The sequence below is a fragment of the Pristiophorus japonicus genome, chromosome 15 (genome assembly GCF_044704955.1).
Source record: "Pristiophorus japonicus isolate sPriJap1 chromosome 15, sPriJap1.hap1, whole genome shotgun sequence".
NCBI classification, from domain to species: domain Eukaryota; kingdom Metazoa; phylum Chordata; class Chondrichthyes; family Pristiophoridae; genus Pristiophorus; species Pristiophorus japonicus.
In genome coordinates, this window is record NC_091991.1 from 63,342,133 (window position 1) to 63,361,785 (window position 19,653).

General features: G+C 43.5%; 1 protein-coding gene across 1 annotated transcript in view; it reads left to right on the top strand.

The window, feature by feature from the left end:
• atxn10 (ataxin 10) overlaps nucleotides 1–19,653 on the top strand; it is a 321,911-nt gene that overhangs the window by 14,407 nt on the left and 287,851 nt on the right. The window contains exon 3 of the mRNA XM_070900534.1: nucleotides 16,375–16,460. Within this exon, the coding sequence (XP_070756635.1) occupies nucleotides 16,375–16,460 (86 nt within the window). The remainder of the gene's footprint in view (nucleotides 1–16,374; nucleotides 16,461–19,653) is intronic.

Here is a 19,653-nt window from a genome sequence, read left to right on the forward strand (position 1 = left end):
CCTGCAACCTCTTAGCATCCCTCTTACAGCTCACACCGCCACCCAGTTTAGTGTCATCTGCAAACTTGGAGATATTACATTCAATTCCTTCATCTAAATCATTGATGTATATTGTAAAGAGCTGGGGTCCCAGCACTGAGCCCTGTGGCACTCCACTAGTCACTGCCTGCCATTCTGAAAAGGACCCGTTTATCCAGACTCTCTGCTTTCTGTCTGCCAATAGTTCCCTATCCACGTCTGTATTTTACCCCCAATACCATATGCTTTGATTTTGCACACCAATCTCTTGTGTGGGACTTTGTCAAAGGCCTTTTGAAAGTCCAAATACACCACATCCACTGGTTTTCCCTTGTCCACTCTACTAGTTACATCCTCAAAAAATTCCAGAAGATTTGTCGAGCATGATTTCCCCTTCATAAACCCATGCTGACTTGGACCGATCCTGTCACTGCTTTCCAAATGCGTTGCTATTTCATCCTTAATAATTGATTCCAACATTTTCCCCACCACTGATGTCAGGCTAACCGGTCTATAATTACCTGCTTTCTCTCTCCCACCCTTTTTTAAAAGTGGTATATTAGCTACCCTCCAGTCCAAAGGAACTGATCCAGAGTCGATAGACTGCTGGAAAATGATCATCAATGCATCCACTATTTCTATGGCCACTTCCTTAAGTACTCTGGGATGCAGACTATCAGACCCCGGGGATTTATCGGCCTTCAATCCCATCAATTTCCCTAACACAATTTCCTGCCTAATAAGGATATCCTTCAGTTCCTCCTTCTCACGAGACCCTCGGTCCCCTCGTACTTCCAGAAGGTTATTTGTGTCTTCCTTCGTGAAGACAGAACCAAAGTATTTGTTCAATTGGTCTGCCATTTCTTTGTTCCCCATTGTAAATTCACCTGACTCCGACTGCAAGGGACCTACGTTTGTCTTCACTAATCTTTTTCTCTTCACACATCTATAGACGCTTTTGCAGTCAGTTTTTATGTTCTCTGCAAGCTTCTTCTCGTACTCTATTTTCCCCCTCCTAATTAAACCCTGTCCTCCTTTGCTGAATTCTAAATTTCTCCCAGTCCTCAGGTTTGCTTCTTTTTTCTGGACAATTTATATGCCTCTTCCTTGGATTTAACACTATCCTTAATTTCCCTTGTTAGCCCCGGTTGAGCCACCTTCACTGTTTCATTTTTACTCCAGACAGGGATGTACTATTGCTGAAGTTCATCCATGTAATCTTTAAATGTTTGCCATTGCCTATCCACTGTCAACCCTTTAAGTATCATTTGCCAGTCTATTTCTAGCCAATTCACACCTCAAACCATCGAAGTTACCTTTGCTTAAGTTCAGGACCCTAGTTTCTGAATTAACTGTTTCACTCTCCATCCTAATAAAGAATTCTACCATGTAATGGTCACTCTTCCCCAAGGGGTCTTGCACAACAAGATTGCTAATTAGTCCTTTCTCATTACACATCACCCAGTATAAGATGGCCAGCTCCATGGTTGGTTCCTCAACATATTGGTCGAGAAAACCATCCCTAACACACTCCAGGAAATCCTCCTCCACCGCAATGCTACCAATTTGGTTAGCCCAATCAATACGTAGATTAAAGTCACCCATGATAACTGCTGTACCTTTATTGAATGCATCCCTAATTTCTTGTTTGATGCTGTCCCCAGCCTTACTACTAGCGTTTTCTGTCCATTGGTATTCCTTAGCTCCACCCATACTGATTCCACATCATCCAAGCTAATGTCCTTTCTTACTATTGCATTAATTTCCTCTTTAACCAGCAATGCCACCCCGCCTCCTTTTCCTTTCTGTCCATCCTTCCTAAATGTTGAATACCCCTGGATGTTGAGTTCCCAGCCGTGGTCACCCTGGAGCCATGTCTCCGTGATGCCAATTACATCATACCTGTTAACTGCTATCTGCGCAGTTAATTCGTCCACCTTATTCCGAATACTCCTCGCATTGAGGCACAGAGCCTTCAGGCTTGTCTTTCTAACACACTTTGCCCCTTTAGTGTTTTGCTGTAATGTGGCCCTTTTTGCTTCTTGCCTTAGCTTTCTCTGCCCTCCACTTTTACTTTTCATCTATCTTTTGCTTCTTCCCCCATTCTACTTCCCTCTGTCTCCCTGCATTGGTTCTCATCTCCTGCCATATTAATTTAACACCTCCCCAACAGCACTAGCAAACACTCCCCCCAGGATATTGGTTCCGGTCCTGCCCAGGTGCAAACTGTCTGGTTTGCACTGGTCCCACCTCCCCCAGAACCGGTTCCAATGTCCCAGGAATTTGAATCCCTCCCTTCTGCACCACTCCTCAAGCCACGTTTTCATCTGAGCTATCCTGCGATTCCTACTCTGACTAGCACGTGGCACTGGTAGCAATCCTGAGATTACTACTTTTGAGGTCCTACTTTTTAAATTTAGCTCCTAGCTCCCTAAATTCATCTTGTAGGACCTCATCCTGTTTTTTACCTATATAGTTGGTACCTATATGCACCACGACAACTGGCTGTTCACCCTCCCTTTTCAGAATACCCTGCACCCGCTCCGAGACATCCTTGACCCTTGCACCAGGGAGGTAACATACCATCCTGGAGTCTCTGTTGCGGCCGCAGAAACGTCTATCTATTCCCCTTACAATTGAATCCCCTATCACTATAGCTCTCCCACTCTTTTTCCTGCCCTCCTGTGCAGCAGAGCCACCCATGGTGCCATGAACTTGGCTGTTACTGCCCTCCCCTGATGAGTCATCCCCCCCCCCCCCACCCCAACAGTACCCAAAGCGGTGTATCTGTTTTGCAGGGGGATGACCGCAGGGGACCCCTGCACTATCTTCCTTCCACTGCTCTTCCTGTTGGTCATCCATTCCCTATTGTGCTTTCAGATAATTGGCCAGCAGATGACCAGCCTGTCCCCGAGCCCCCCAGTGAGAGTGATGAGGGAGAAGAGGAGGGGGTCCCATGCACCGCATCACTACATTTCTCACCTGCATGCACCACCTCAGAGACTGGCACTGCACGATCGTGAGAGGAAAGCTTAGTAGAGGGATCTGCACAGGGTGATGCACCGGGGACGAGCAGGCTGCAGCAAGGCCAAATGGAAAGGGTAGCTCGGGGGCCAGCTCTTCAGAGGGAAAGATCGCGCATGCATTCTGCTGCACATTACTCAGATGAGGACCTCAATGGGGAGGCGTTCATAAGAATAGTGATGGCCATGCATTCCGAGATGATAGGTGCAATGGCAAGGATGCCCGAAAGCCTCTTGGCAATGGTAAGGAGCATGGAGGAGTCCGCTTCCAATATTGCACAGACCTCTGCGCACACCATGGAGCGTATCATTTCCAGTCTGCAGACTACTATGGTGGATGCCTCATGCCGCATGTCATCAGCGATGTGGCAGCTTCCATTGCAGCACAGGTGGAAGCAATGCAACGTCTTAGTGCTGTAATGCAGAGAATGTTGCTTGCATCGAAGCTCAGACTGCTTTCATGCAGTCGCAGCTGGATGCCACGCAACCTCTGACTGCTGCTATCGTCGCTGGTTTCACCACAATCGTTCGGGGATCTCATGGTTTTGCAGCAGGCCACCAATCTGTGCTCTGGAAGATTAGTAGGGATGCTGAGGTGCTGCCCCGATGCAGTGGCAGTGGGTCATTGGAGCAGGAACCTGCTGTGCTCTCTCAGGATGACAGCATTCCTGATCCCACCACTGAAAGAAATTAGTATTAAAAAAAATAGTACTGGAGAAATTAATGGGACTGAAAGCTGATAAATCCCCTGGACCTAATGGCTTATATCCTAGAGTTTTAAAATAGGTGGCTATAGAGATAGTGGATGCATTGGTTGTCATCTTCCAAAATTCTATAGATTCCAGAACGGTTCCCACAGATTGGAAGGTAGCTAATATAACCCTGCTATTTAAGAGAGGAGGGAAAGAGAAAACGGGGAACTGCAGACCAGTTAGTCTGACATCAGTAGTAGGGAAATGCTAGAATCTATTATTAAGGATGTGGTAACAGGGCAATTAGAAAATAATAGGATTGTGCAGAGTCAACAGGGATTTATGAAAGGGAAATCATGTTTGACAAATCTGTTCGAGATTTTTGAGGTTGTAACTAGCAGAATAGATAAGGGGGAACCAGTGGATGTGTGGTGCATTTGGAGTTTCAAAAGGCATTCGATAAAGTACCACACAAGAGATTATTAAACAAAATTAGGACTCATGGGATCGGGGGTAATATACTAGCATGGATTGAGGATTGGTTATCTGTTTTCTGTCTGAGAGAAGGAATAAACGGGTCATTTTCGGGTTGGCAGACTGTAACTAGTGGGGTATCACAAGGATCAGTATTTGGGCCGCAGCTATTCACAATCTAGATCAATGATTTGGATGAAGGGACCAAATGTAATATATCCAAGTTTGCTGATGATACAAAGCTAGGTAGGAATGTAAGTTGTGAGGAGGATGCAAAGATGCTTCAAAGGGATATAGACAGGCTAAGTGAGTGGGCAAGAACCTAGCAAATGGAATATAGGGCCCAAGTTTCCGATATCCGCAGAACGGCGCACCTCCGATAGGTCCACCTATTTTTTAGTACTCAAAGCAGTTAAAACTTACATCACGATTCTCTGATATCTGTAGGTCCGTTTCCAGCTCGGCGCGGCACAGCAGGAGATGCTGGGGGGCGGAGCAAACGGCATTCTGAGAAAGCACTGCCAGGGGGGCGGGGACTAGGGCCCAGCATCAGTTTGAGTGCCGGCAGCATTGCGCATGCGCGTTGGAGCGGTGTGCATGTGCAATGGCACACAAACATTGGCAATCGGCCATCTTTAAAGGGACAGACATAAAATAGATTTTTGGCTGTGTGGACTTGTGCAAAGCCTTCTGAGTGTTTTTTTTTGTGCCTGAAGGAGTGCTGTTAGCAGTACTGTGGAAAAAATCAGCTGCTGGAATCAGTGAGTGCTGTTTGTGTTGCTAAACTTCCAGAAGAAGTGCTGTATAGGTGCATGCAAAGTAAGGACTGTGTGTTTTGAAAAATCACTGAGTGTCAATTCAATACAGCAATGGAATAACGTCCACCAAGAACGAAGAATTTCTTGTATGAGGAAGTGGAGACACTAGTTAATGTAATTGAGCCGAGATGGCAGGAGCTGGATACCTGCAACAGAGGTCGTACAAAAGTGGCACCCAAAGAAATGAAGAAACGCTGGAACCTAGTTGCCCAAGATTACTGCGCAGTGGTGCATACCATGAGATCTGGAAGCCAGCATAAAAAGAAATGGCACGACCTTGGTCAAGTAATTAATGTAAGTAATATTTTCGTTTTTCAATGGAATCGCAATTGTAAATGTGACCATCTGTATATGTCCCACCCTACTACAGAAAGACGCACTCTGTAAAAAGCTATATTTTACTCTTTGCAGAAGAAATTGGCCCACAACAAAAGGGAAAGAACTCGAACAGGAGGAGCGTGCCAAATCTGCACCAACTGACACCCTTGGAACAGAGGTTCACTGCTTTGATGAGTGTTTTTCTCCAGGTACGAATCAGTACTGCACAAGCCGGGCCCGCACGCGATGGAGAGGGTAAGTCCTGAAAATGCATCGTGGCCGTTCAAATCAACCTGCTGCCTGGCCTGCTATGTGTGAGACTACTCATGCCACCCATCCTGCCCCCTCCTGTCCTGCTAACCATTTGACTTCTGTTATATTTTGCAGAAGATGATGCCAATCCTGAATGTACAGAAGAAGAACCAGATGCGGGCGATCCAGACCAAGGGTGGGTGCAGGGGTTGACTGAAATGTCTTCAGGGGAGACTTTTGAACTTAATATGCATCAGTCCACATTGAAAAACTGATGTCCGTTAAACAGTTGCATAGGTTCTGGTCCGACATTCTATGGTTTCACAGATTCCGAGGTTGCGGGTCCCAGTGGTGGTGGTGGTGTAATGCAGTATTTTACACCCAGTGCCCCACTGTCCCAGTGCGCCTCCCACTAGAGGGGTGCTGCTTGGAACAACCAGTGCCCCACGGTCCCAGAGTGCACCTCCCACTGGAGGGGTGCCATGAGACAGACCCAGGCCGAGCAGAAGGAGAATCGAAACGCTCTCCTGAGATGCAGCGTGCAACAGATGTGGGTCAGGTTGTGGCATTGGGTATGGAGACCAGTGACCTTACCCGATCACTCGTGGGCAGTGTCAGTGCGATGGGTGATGAGGTGATGAGGTAATGGGACTGTCAGCAGAAATAGGAGTAATGACACGGGAAATGAGGGAGGGAATGTCAGAGGGAGTGCAAGCGACGGCACAGGCCGTCAGGGAGATAGCTGCTGCAATAAGGGCACACTGCCCGGACAATCAAATTACACCCCCATGAAGAAGTGAACATTCACCGAGATGTGGATGAGAGATAGTTGCAGCCTTTCTTTGCTGCTGCTGTTCTTGTTTTTGATGATACTGTAGTAACTTTTTTCAAGTTGAAATTGTTTTATAAGTTTTGTAACTTTACAACTTATAAGTGATCTTAGGGTTTTTAAGTGATCTTAAAGTGTAAATGTTCTCACATTTTGTAAGTTATTTTATTTTATTTCACACACAAAAGGTGATATTGAAATTGAAGTGATCTTAGAGTGTAAGATTTTTCACATTGAAATTGTTTTGTAACTTTTGAAACGTTACAAGTTTATAAGTGATAAAGTGTTTGGGTAATCTTCAAGAGTCATATTAAAGTAAAGTTTGATACAACAATTATTTTATTACACTGACATACAGTACATTGAACTTTTCAATAAAATATATTTACATTAAGACTGAATCATGTTCCATTAACACAACACAACATAGGAACAACTCCAAAAAACAAGCATGTCATGCAGAACAGTTGTCGCTGAGCCCTCAGGCATCAGTAATTGAAGCATTCACGGGTGAGCTGCTGGCACAGGGCTTGAGCAGATCGTTAAAAGAGCACGATGGACTGACGTCGTGCTCCGGCATCAGGCACTTGCATGGTTTCTTGATCATTGTCATCATCCTCATCCTGCTCTTCCAAGTTACTCTTATCAGGCACTCTCACCTCATGTGGGTCATCTTCTTCCACTACCAGTTCCTGCTGTCTCATGATGGCTAAGTCATGCAGCACACTACAGTGAAGTGACCGACAATCTCGGAAGTATTGCAATTGGCCTCCGGAATAGTTCCGGCATCAGAAACGATGTTTCAAGATGCCACTGATGCTGCACGTCGCAAAGTGTGCCATGTTTTATTGACTGTCAGCTTCTGTCTGTGTTACGTGTAGGGGCGTCCTGAGCCAGGTGGCGAAGCCGTACCCTTTGTCTCCCAGTAGCGAGCTCTGCCCTTCTGGCTGCTCCTCAAAAATGTCAGATATAATGCTGTCGCGTAGGATGAACGCATCATGGGTGCTGCCAGAGTATCTTGCATCGACTGACATGATGCGCTGCATGTTGTCACACACGAGCTGCACATTAATGGAGTGGAAACCTTTTCCATTCCTGAACTGCTCGGCATCCTCCACTCGCAAGGTGATGTGCTCGTAAAGTGATGTGGGTACAATCAATGCAGCCCTGTACCTTTTGAAGCCAGCAATCTTTGAGAACCCCGGAGCCCTGTCATGCATTGCTTGGCCGGTCATTGGGAACTTAATGAAGTCATTCCTCCACGCATAGAGTGCAGCCGTGACCTGGTGAACGCTGGCATGTTTTGCACTTTGAGAGATGGCACATATCCAGTTGTAGCTTGAAATGATCCCGAGGCATAGAAGGAAAGTGCATCTGTACCCTTCACTTCAACAGACAAGGCAGTTGGCTTTCTGTTTCTCGGCTGTAAATCTGCTCTCAGCATATCGCAGATCTCAGCGACAACTTCTCTGCAGAAACACAGTCTTTTGACACACTTAGCCTTGCTCATGTCCAAGTATGAGTGCCTGACTCGATATTGCAGACGTGGGTAAGGCCTCCTGCCCATCAGCCTACGGGCTATGACGTTCCTGGTGCGGTGAGCTCTAATCAATTCCTATGTAGCGAATTGATGGAGAACCATTGCATAATCCGTGACATTGATGATGCAGCACCCATACTTGAAGTAAAACTTAAACTTTCAAAGGTGCGTGCAGGCTGGCTGTCTGGCTCTCCAGGTGTTTTTCAGGCCTCCCCTGTCCCCTGGCCGAAAGATCGCAACTCCCTTTGCTGAGGCCGGACTCTGTGGACGTCGCCCGCCCTCCCGGTGATTTTCAGGTCGCCCCATCCCCTGGCCGAACGGCCGAAAGATCGCAGCTCGGTGCCTGCTGCTGCTGCTTCGATGGAGAGGTAGGAAAATGTAATTTTTAATTTATTGATTTGTTTATCATTTATTATTGATCGCTCTTTATTGGTACAAGTGAAGTGTTTAATGCTTTGGAAAATTCCCTAACTTTCCCCCCCCCAATCTCTGGCTACCTGCACTGAATTCTAAAATGTATGCAAGGTTTTTCTGAGCGTACAAAAGTGGACTCCATTCTAAGTTAGTTTGGAGTAACATTTCGCTGCCTAAACTTGCAAAACAGGTGTAAGTAGCCAGTAACACCCTCTTTTGGAAAAAAAACAGAACTAAAATGAAACTAAACTAACTCACTAGAACTGGAGCAAACCAAATGCCGAGAATTGCGATTTCTAAGATACTCCAAACTAAACTAGTTGCTCAAAAAAAATAGGAGCAACTCTACCCGAAACTTGGGCCCTAATGTGGAGAAATGTGAAGTTATCCATTTTGGTAGTAAAAATAGAAAAGCAGAATATTTTTTAAATGGTGAGAGATTGGGAAATGTTGGTGTTCAAAGGGACCTGGGTGTCCTTGTATACGAATCACTGAAAGTTAACATGGGTGCAGCAAGCCATTAAGAAAGCAAATGATATGTTGGCCTTTATTACAAAAGGATTTGAGTACAAGAGTAAAGATGTCTTACTGCAATTATATAGAATCATGGTGAGACTGCACCTAGGGTATTGTATACATTTTTGGTCTCCTTAGCTAAGGAAGGATATACTTGCCATAGAGGGAGTGCAACAAAGGTTCACTTGGCTGATTCCTGGGATGGGGAGATTGTCCTATGAGGAGAGATTGAGTGGAATTGGGCCTATATTCTCTAGAGTTTAAAAGAATGAGAGGTGATCTCATTGAAACATACAAAATTCTTACAGGGCTTGACAGGATAGATACAGGGAGGATGTTTCCCCTGGCTGGGGAGTCTAGAACCAGGGCTCACAGTCTCAGAATAAAGGGTCGGCCATTTCATCATCATCTTGGGCAGTCCCTCGGAAATGAGGAAGACTTGCTTCCACTCTTAAAATGAGTCCTTAGGTGGCTAAACAGTCCAATACGAGAGCCACAGCCCCTGTCACAGGTGGGACAGATAGTTGTTGAGGGTAAGGGAGGGTGGGACAGATTTGCCGCACGCTCTTACCGCTGCTTGCACTTGATTTCTGCATGCTCTCGGTAATGAGACTTGAGGTTCTCAGAGCCCTCCCGGATGCTGTTCGTCCACTTAGAGCAGTCCAGCCATCTCTGGAATTAGTCAGGTGAACCTTTGTTGCATTCCCTCAATAGCAAGAATGTCCGTCCTCAGATTAGGAGACCAAAACTGAACACACTATTCCAGGTGAGGCCTCACTTAAGGCCCTGTACAACTGCAGTAAGACCTCCCTGCTCCTGTACTCAAATCCCCTAGCTATGAAGGCCAACATACTATTTGCCTTCTTCACCGCCTGTTGTACCTGCAAGCCAACTTTCAATGACTGATGAACCATGACACTCGGGTCTCGTTGCACCTCCCCTTTTCCTAATCTGCCACCATTCAGATAATATTTTGCCTTCGTGTTTTTGCCCCCAAAATGGATAACCAAAAGGATTCAGCATGTGGTCGTACACCAACTGCACATTTGGTGAGCGGTAGCCTTTGCGGTTACGGAATACCTCAGGATTGTTATGCGGAGCACGTAAAGCGAAGTGGGTTCAGTCAGTGGCACCCTGCACCATAGGGAAGCCAGCTACTGGTGATGGGGAAGGAAATGTGGTGTCTCCTTCTGTAGAGAGCATCTGTGACCTCACTGATGGAGTGATGGACGGCAAACTGGGAGATGTTAAAGCCAGGATGTGGGAGCCAATTTTTGTTCCTGGACACTACTGGGGTGCTGCGAACGGTGATGATGTCAGCATTGACGGTTGCAGCAGAGCAGGGCACTATGTGAATTTAGCGAGAGGCGCTGTTCTCGCTGCGCCTGGTCGCAAACTCATTTGCCCCCCGTTAGTCCCCATGGGTGTACTAACGGGAGGTGCAAAGTAGCCCAATTTCTCCCCCATTGCATCTGAAAATTTAGCATCAAGTCATTGCACCTCTAAAGCTTCACTAAATATGAATGTTTTTTCAACCTATCTTATAGCTTAAGCTGTCAAATTAAAAAAATGAGGTAACTTGAGATTTATTTTGTACTGGTTTGGTGGAAAAATATCTGTGTCCGGGCTAGAAGTGAATGTACGGTGTCTTGATGCTGACTGTGAACATTGCAGTCTCAGCCTGCCAGGTTTGAACCATGGGACTTATTCAGAGTGTGTCTGGAGAAAACTTCTATGGACAGTGCATCAACAAGAACTAAAACTTCAATAGAAGGTAAGGGGCAGAAAAAAAAAATCTATCAATCATGTAAACAACTGAGGAAAAAGAAGTAAGGTTTTAAGGAAGGATGAAGTTTTGTAAACTGGTAGGCAAATAGTATTAGAAATACTGGCCCAGAGCTTGCTGGAGCGGGACATCTCGCTGTGTGCCTTGTTTGGTAGATTTTTTTTCTCTCTCCCTTCAGCTCAAAAAATTTGCACTGTAACTTGTTGGAAGTTTGAGCTGATGATGGTGCGGTAAGGTCAACAGGTCACCTGGGACCTTGCTGAATGATGGGATCAACAGCCTATCTCCGTAACCAATGAGATTTAAGGACAGAGAAAGAAACCGAGGAATGACGGAGAAGGAAATAGTGTGAATCAGATATAAAAAGCAAAATAAATAGAGGGAAAGAAAGAATGGATGAAGAGAGAGATAAGAGACAAAGGAAAAGTAAGAAAGATAGGTAATTTTAAAAACCTTCTAGGAGCAATTTACTACCTGCAGGAATGAGGCTCCATAGTTTCAATTGTTCCCTTTCTGGAGGAGAGGTTGAGTGACATTAAGTACCAGATCTAACTTGCTGCGGTGAGTTTTGTGTTTTAACAGTGCAAATACAACAATTTCTTGACACTCATGGATGGCGAACTCCCATTTTCATGATGCTAATGGCGAAGCGGTACGGACATCCAGCAATTTGTGGCGATTCGCAACTCGTGAGGTATCACTTTCTCGCCACAAATTGCTGGATTATTTACACACTAATAACGGCGTGTGCATTTAACTCTCCATTATTTCCCCCACAAATTCTGGGCCATTATATCTGTGTGGCCTATATCTTTCAGTGAGTGTCAGAATCAGTGAGGTATGTAATATTTTGACCTTGAGTCAGTCATGTAATGCATTATTTCAGTGTGCTTTGTTAGTGTCATGAATGATCCCATGGTATGTCAGGGCAGCAGTAGGACTGTGGTAACAATCAAAAGGACACTCTGGGTCCTGGACTATCTGTGCACAATGACGCAGGAGATTTACTCCTTTATTTGAAGTATTTTATTTGTTCCTTCCAAAGATGTTTGCTGATTGAATGATTACAATCAGAAAGCTTAAGTTTGTTTTGACTACTTGCAGCTGATATTTTTTGTTCTGTTTTCTGAATTAATTTGAGGATAAAAGGCTAGCCATACTTGATTTGTGAGTGCGTATTGCTGACACTAGACGCAGATATTTTCACCTTTCTGCCTGTTTTCTGGTTGAACTGATGGAGTTGAAAAACTGAGCAAAGTCCCGTTCTACGGGAAATGTCAGGTTTGAGGCCTAATCCATGTTTCCAGTGGGCAAGACAAGCAGTGGTCGAAGTGCCTTCCTCAAATAGGTGTGAACTTCTTTTGTTTGGAAGCCTGTTGGGCCAGTTTTCACTGTTCTGATGTGAAGAACATCCATTCTAAGTAGATGTTGAGGGTTGCTACTTGCTAGGTGGTCATGGAAAGACACAATAGTATAAAGGTAAGTCTATTTTTGCTATTTCTGAACCATTTCTCTTAATTTCTCTCTCCCTCCCACACTTAAGTTCTCATGAGCTTTTGTGCCAATTGATGTGAATTAATCACTTCTTCCCCCTGCGCCACTACTGACACCAATGGGGGTTCCTAATGGAAATCCCCACTATCTGACATGTCAAAGAGGAAAAAGACTCCAGAGGGGTAGCAGGTATGTCAGGCTGCAAAATAAAAATTCTCAACTTGCTGACCAGCTTGCTCACCTCCACATCTTCAGACAGAGGTGACTATTTTTATTTGCCAGATGTAGGGTTGGTGAGGCTGATGGAAGCTCCCTCTTCCCAAAGAAACCTGTGAAAGCAGGCCCCAAATAGCTCCACTGTGATATGTAAATGGATGACAAATCGTAATGTTAGATGCTCTGATTACAGTATGCCATGCTTTCAGTGGCAGTGCAGGAAAGATGGCAATACCAGGGTGATCCAAAGCCAGTGTTGCCTTATTGACAATAGTGTTATGTTGCTAGGCTAATAGCTCAGAGAGTGTACAGTCAAATCCCACCATGCCAGTTTGAGAATTTAAGGTCAATTGTAAGTGGCTCTTCCATTATATTTATTGGTCATGAACCATTTGTTGGGTTAGGGGTTTGCAGTCAACGAAGCGCCTAACTACTGAGAATGCAGTTTAGATGCTACAATTGACCCTCGCCTTCAACCGGGCTAGGAAGGAGAAACAAATCCGTTAGTCAGATGGTTATCCAATGACCCCTGCTAGTACCTGTCTGGATGTTGAGTAAAAATAAAATCCTGCTTGGCTGTGACGTCCCTGATGGACAAATCGCTTCTTGACGACATTATTAAGGGTCACATACATGAAACATAACATCATGTGATTAGGACCAGGGAGCCAGTGAAGGTTAGCGAGGATGGGGTGATGGGCAAATGGGACTTGGGGTGATGGGCAGACTTTTGGTAACTGAGCTTTGGACAAGTTGGAGTTCATGAGGGGTAGATCATGGGAGGTTGGTTAAGAAAACATTGGAATAATCGTCTAGAGGTGACACATATGTGGATAAGGGGTGAAGGATAGCAAAGATGCACATGTGGAAATAAGTTATATTGGTGATGGATAGAATGTGGGGTTTAAAGCTCAACTTTGGGATGAACAGGATGCCAACATCTCATTTTTTGTTTGTCTGAATGATGGGATGCAAAGTGGGAAGGAATCTGGGGCAAGGGAGCAGAGTACATGATGGGAGCTGAAAACAATGACCTTGATGTCTTTATATTCAGTTGAATGAAATTGTGCCTCATCGCCAATTTTATGTCTGACAGCACAGAAAAATTGTAGGTTCGAGAGAGATGGTAAGAGGTAGAGGGGAATCATTGACATACAAATAGAAACTGACCCCATGACTGATTGAGGGGAAGCACATAGATGAGAGAGCGGAGTCAATGAATGATCGTTGGGGGACTCTGGAGCTGACGGGTTGAGTGCTTAAAAGAGAATTTGTTGCTTGAGAAGAGCGAGCTCCATTTGGACAGTTAGGAGTGGGACTATGCAATGGCGGTCCCAATGAGCTGGGTGACAGAGGAGAGGTGGTACAGTGTGGTGTAGTCAACTGTATCAAGCTTGTTTGGAGAGATCAAGGAGGTCTAGGTGGGAAAATGTATTGTACTTAGACACTGAGGATGTCATTCATAACTTCGGCCAAAGCTGCCTTGGTGCTGGGAAGGGCAGATACTAGATTGCAGGGATTCGGGCAGGCAGTTTTGAGAGATTCGCATGGAGTTACAAGGTGACGATGCGTTCAAGGTCCTTGGAGAGCAAAACTTTATATTGTTCCCCCAACATAATCTGTAACACTATTTGTAAGTCGCAGAGTCAACATTATAACAGTGAACATATAATAAAATGAGCTTTAACGAGGGACATAAAAATGGGAAACAGACACACATGGGAGTAACAAGTTCACTTATTATACTTGCTGTTGTTAACTTCAAACTGATGCAATTGCCGTTAACAATTTTGAAACCGCCAGAGTATTGAAATATATTTCATGTTTTATGTGCTTGATTTTTGATGGATATGAATTACATCCAACATAGGCCTTGAACCCTAGTAATCTACATGCCGAATTCTTAATTTTGAAAAAGAATGAACTTATCATGGTTATTATGAATAAAAGTAAGCATTTTGCAAACTATATTAAACAAAATTTGGGTTACCATTTCCTGCCACGGTTAGGTGTAATGTTCGCGGCATTCATGTCATGCAGTTGTATGTTGTTCATTTGCACTGTGATAAAACTTTGACATGAGCTGTTCTCAGGCCACTGGCTGCCATTCAATCACCGCTTGGGTGAATGGGAATTTGGAGGTCATGTGTGAACAATAGAATGATATACTTACCACATGTGCATTGAATGTTCCAATCAGTTGTACAGGGTTTGAGGTCTGGCAAGATGTTCCAAGTATTCCATTTTCTGTTTCTAATTTATCTAAATATATAAAAGCCATATTTGGCTGAATAGAATTTTTTGAAGGGGGCTGTCTTGTGTTGTTGAGAATAAGGCCATATATAATGTAAAAAACTTGCACCTACTGATGCACTTTGGCTATATTGCTGACCCTGCAAAACACTACTGCATGTTTAATTTTGGTGATTGTTTCCCACGTCAGCCTCCTGCCCGACCCATCTTCATCCCCTTTTATGTTCTCTGGTACTGTGCCCCCCTCGCTGCTTTTCCCATAATCAACTGGTTCTTTATTTATATACTTAAAAGTAAATGTTCTGCCTCAGGCGAGATATTGCAGGCTGGGATATGCAGTGTCCCACCGAGTGTTCTCCCGTGCACCAGGAATGCAATGGCAGATTAGCAGATCGAACTGATGGGTTGCTAGCTGATGTGAAGTGAAAGTATCCATGGCTTTCGAGGTCAGCTGTTTGTGTGCTCCTAACCCATTGTATTGGAAATGGGGTATTTTGACAGATCGCAAAAGCGGCGAGAACCAGCATTTGCGAGGCCGCTTCGCGTGTGTGCGCACATTGTATGCAACCGGAGAGACTGCAATTTTCACTAGTTTTGCACTAAAGGCCTGTGCCTGAGCCTTGAGCTCATGCAGTTCCCCAGACCTATCACTTAATTGGGGAGTCTCAAATAAGTAGGCATTCATGAATAGTATGTACCTCTGCATGCAGCTTCTACAAATTAGAATCAACAGCAAGACTAGAGATTCACTGAACATTCTAGGACTTGCTGTCTGTAAGCTCTGTCTCATTTCAAAAATTACTGAACAGAAATAAAAAAGATAGAAAGACAGAAAAGCTTGCGTTTATATAGCGACTTTCACGACCTCAGGACATCCCAAAGCGCTTTAAAACCAATGAAGTATCTTTGAACTGCAGTCACTGTTGTAATGTCAGAAACGCGCAAAGCTAGGTCCCACAAACCGTAATGTGATAATGACAAGATAATCTGTTTTTCGGTGTTGGTTGAGGGATAAATATTGACCAGGACACTGGGGAGAACTGCTCTGCTCTTCTTTTGAAATAGTGGCAAGGGATCTCATCTCATCCTTCATTAATTACTGGTAAATCTGGGATGGTCTTTATGTGCAGGTTATTCAGGTGGATTTCATAAACCGTATTAGTTAGAGAAGTGACTACTTCACAATGTAGTTCCTTTCCTTTCCTTCTTTAAAATATCTCTCAATCATGAGTAAGAAATTTTGCCTTTTAAGAAATAATTACTTTTCATCATCTGTGGAGTCTAATCTCCGTCTCCAGACTGGCCAAGAAGCTTCATAACTGGCATTAGCTGCAGGAACCATGGGTTCATAGGGTGCAGTGCTGTTGTACATCCTTTCAGAAGGTGCCAACGTTTGCTACATACCTCAACAATGTAGGCTTGACTACTACTTAATTGCAACCTAGGGCTTGACAGGAGTCCATTCTGAAGTTGTTCTTTATATACCTGCTTGATGTTGTCCATTGAACAGCTTCTTTATGAGTAATAGATCCCTACCTATTAAGGAAGGTGCAAGTTATAAGGCTATAATTGCTTTGCCTGAGGGAGGGGAAATTATAGAGAAAAGTACTCCACGTCCTGCATAACTACTTTATGGCATCATTGTTCCTGGTGGTAATGGAGAAAATAACCTGAAGTTAACCTTTTCTTTTTGGATATATTAATCTTACAATTTACCTGTTTATTTTCCAGAAATGTCGGTCTGATTGACTCAACTGTTCAGATTCTCCAGTTCCTTCACGGATTAAGAGGTTTCCAGAGTGATGTGTTGTCACCAGGTAAGAGACCACACTTGTACAGACCAGCTCTCAGTGATTCTGGGCCTGGTCAATATTTGCTGACATAAATCGGGCCCAGAATGGGTCACTCTCCCCTCAGTGCTGATTCTATTATTCTAGCTGCTAATAGATTGTATTTAGTGCGTTCTCTCCTTTCGTGTTACTCTGACCACTAATGTCAGTGATTCCAGCCACTGTGTACTATAGGTGAAAATTCTCGCAAGAATTCCAGTCTATAGTATGCAGCGTCAAGAATCGCTGCTATTAGTTGTACCAGTAGCATTGAGGGAAGAGGGGCATGGTCCGGTCCATTTGCAGTTGGTCTCTGAGTGGGACTGAACAAAGGGAGAATGAATGGCAATGAAGAGGAAAGGGAAGGGGGGGAAATGAAGGGGTGATGGATGGGGGAATCAGCTGGGAATGGCATTTTGGAGTGGGGGAGGAAGGAGAGTGCCAGTGTTAGCTGACGGGAAAGAAGGGAAGAGCACCAGCTTCACCTGAGGGCATTGGAGGGGGAATAAAACTGCCAACTTAAACTGGGTTGGAAGGAAGTAGCATGCCAGCTTAATAGGGAGTACAGCAAGTATGAACTGTAGGGTTGGTGGGGCAGTAGATTGCCAGGTTAAATTGAAGGGAGTTGGGAGGGAGGAAGAGGGAGACGTGTGCACGTATGAAGTGGAAGGGTTAGAGGAGGAAAGACTGTCTGTGAAAGTGTGGGATTTGGATGCAGTATAGTATCTATGAACGCATTGCACAGTGAATTTAAGTGGGAATGTTCGATGTAGGGCAGTGTTGAGTTAACATCTGGGGAAATGATGGTGTGGTCGGTTTGTTCATAATGCAAATGTCATTTTGTTTTTCAATTTTTCTCAAGATTAAAAAATCTATTAATTGTTGAGGCTAAAAGTGCTTAACCTGAACTGAATACATTATTTTTATTTAAAAAATTAGAAGTTTCCTGGCGGAGCATACACAACATTTGTGCTACAATATTTGAATTTTTCTGCGAAGTTTTTCATGTACGTTTTCTTCAATTCAAGTGAAGGAATGGTGTGCATACTTCCAATTTAACTTGCTTGTTTTCACATGTTATAACTGGGATCATTTTTGAGTTGTCAGCTCTTTTAAAGCTGTTGGCTAGCTTTAACAGGTTTTCTAAGTTGATATATACATTTTTTTTTAACTTTACAAGATTTAGAAGAAATGCCTAATCAAATTGATACGTTTCCTTGCTTTGGAAACTGGGAGGGGAAATTCGATACTGTGAATGAACAGTAAGATCAATAAAAATCTAGAAATAACTAGTTCTTAAAATACTCTTTGCTGTAGTTACAAATCTTCAGAATGTTTTCTGTGTTCACCCTGTTCTAATTTGTTCTTTTTAAAATGAAAACGAGCAGGACAAGCAACAGTTGTGGTTGAAATAAACAGCTGTGGTTTCCAAGCAATGGAAAGTACTTCAGTTATGATGTATTAATTGCAGAAGTAAAAACTTCAGGCTGAGAACTTGCTCCCATATTAATCATTGCAGTGGACTGAGAAGCAATGAAACAGAAAGACTGACTCCCATTCATCTTGGATTAAAACCAGAACATTTTAACTGTGACCAGCATGGATCATACACATGGCACCATCTACATTCAAAACTGATGTGGTAGTCCACAATCCAAATGTAGACACATTTTTAAAAACACAATTTATTTTGCAATAGATCTTCAATCTTAGTTCTCTCTCTCTCTCATCTTGCATATTGTAAACTGAAAAAAGGTTGACTATTACTGTTTTTAAAAGTTTTATTGCACCTATCATTACAAATCAATCAGGAAAACAGTTAAATGTTGAACAATTTATATGATGAAGATATTTTTTTTAAATTGAGGCTTTTGTAATTTATATTTTTTTTATGCTGTTTCAAGGAGGGTATAATTACTGCATATTTATCCATTGATCTTATACGCATCACAAGGACGGGGAAGCAGTTGGACATGGGTGCACAAGGGTTCGCCGTGCTTTTCTGTTGATGCTGTCTTGTGTTCCTTTTATGAAGTAGGTGACTTCTAGATTTGAACAGATGGTAGGCTATTTCACCAAATTGGGAAGATCCAGTTCAGCTTTCCTTCGCTCTGAACAAGGTTGACAGGCTATAAAAAGTCTCTATAGCCACAGATGAGTCCTCTCATTCTACCAGTTATGCTTCCTCTGCAGTGGTCCAAGGACAGATGAACTATAGCAAGGAATCTTGGATCACTATTGACCTTGAGTCAAAATTGTATAAAAGTTCTTTTCTTTTTAAAAAAAAAAGAAATATCTCTTTAGAAAATATGTTGAGGGCCTAATCACATTTTTAAGGAACAGCAGGAAAATCTGAAAGACTTCTTCCTCGTTACTCCTCAAGTGACATATTCAATTCACTCATGGTATGCAAGTGAATTGCACAAAGCACCATAGGAGTAAAGAGGAAGGTGGTTTTAAGATACCTTGTGCAGCAGGCATGGTTGGTTAAGAATCTGACCTCTTTATTGACCTAGATCAGTAAAGAGATCCAGGTCAATTGGAATTTTCAAAACAGATCAATAGATTTGTGTTGGGTTTGGGTATCAAGGGATATGGAGAAAAGGCAGGTAAATGGAGCTGGGGTACAGATCAGCCATAATCTAATTGAATGGCAGAACAGGCTCATGGGGCTGATGTTCCTATGTCAAGTTTCCTTCGGGTAGGAAATAATTTTTTGCCTATTGTTTTGATTCAAAAGACTCGGAATTTTGGATCCATATTGAACTTAGACCTTGAGAAAACTCATTCACAAGAAGTTGAGGCTAATAAAATCATATGCAATTCAAGCATTAGGTTCAGAAGCCTAGTTATAAATATACATAGATGTTACAATGCCAAAAAAACAAGCAATTCGGCACAATCAGTCCATGTTAGCATTTTGCCATCCATGTGAGCACATACTCCTAAGCCCATTTATTTGACTTGTTCCCATATCACTTTATCCCCTTTTCCTTCCTTCATCTATTCAATCTAATCTTGAATGTTGACACTAACCCTGGAAGTGAATTCCACAACCCCACAATTTTATAGATAAATGACCTGTAGTTGAGAATAATAGGGAGTACAATTTTGAAGTTTGTAGATGATACAAAACCTGCCAACGTAGTAAATAGTGAGCAGGATAGTAGCAGATTTTGGG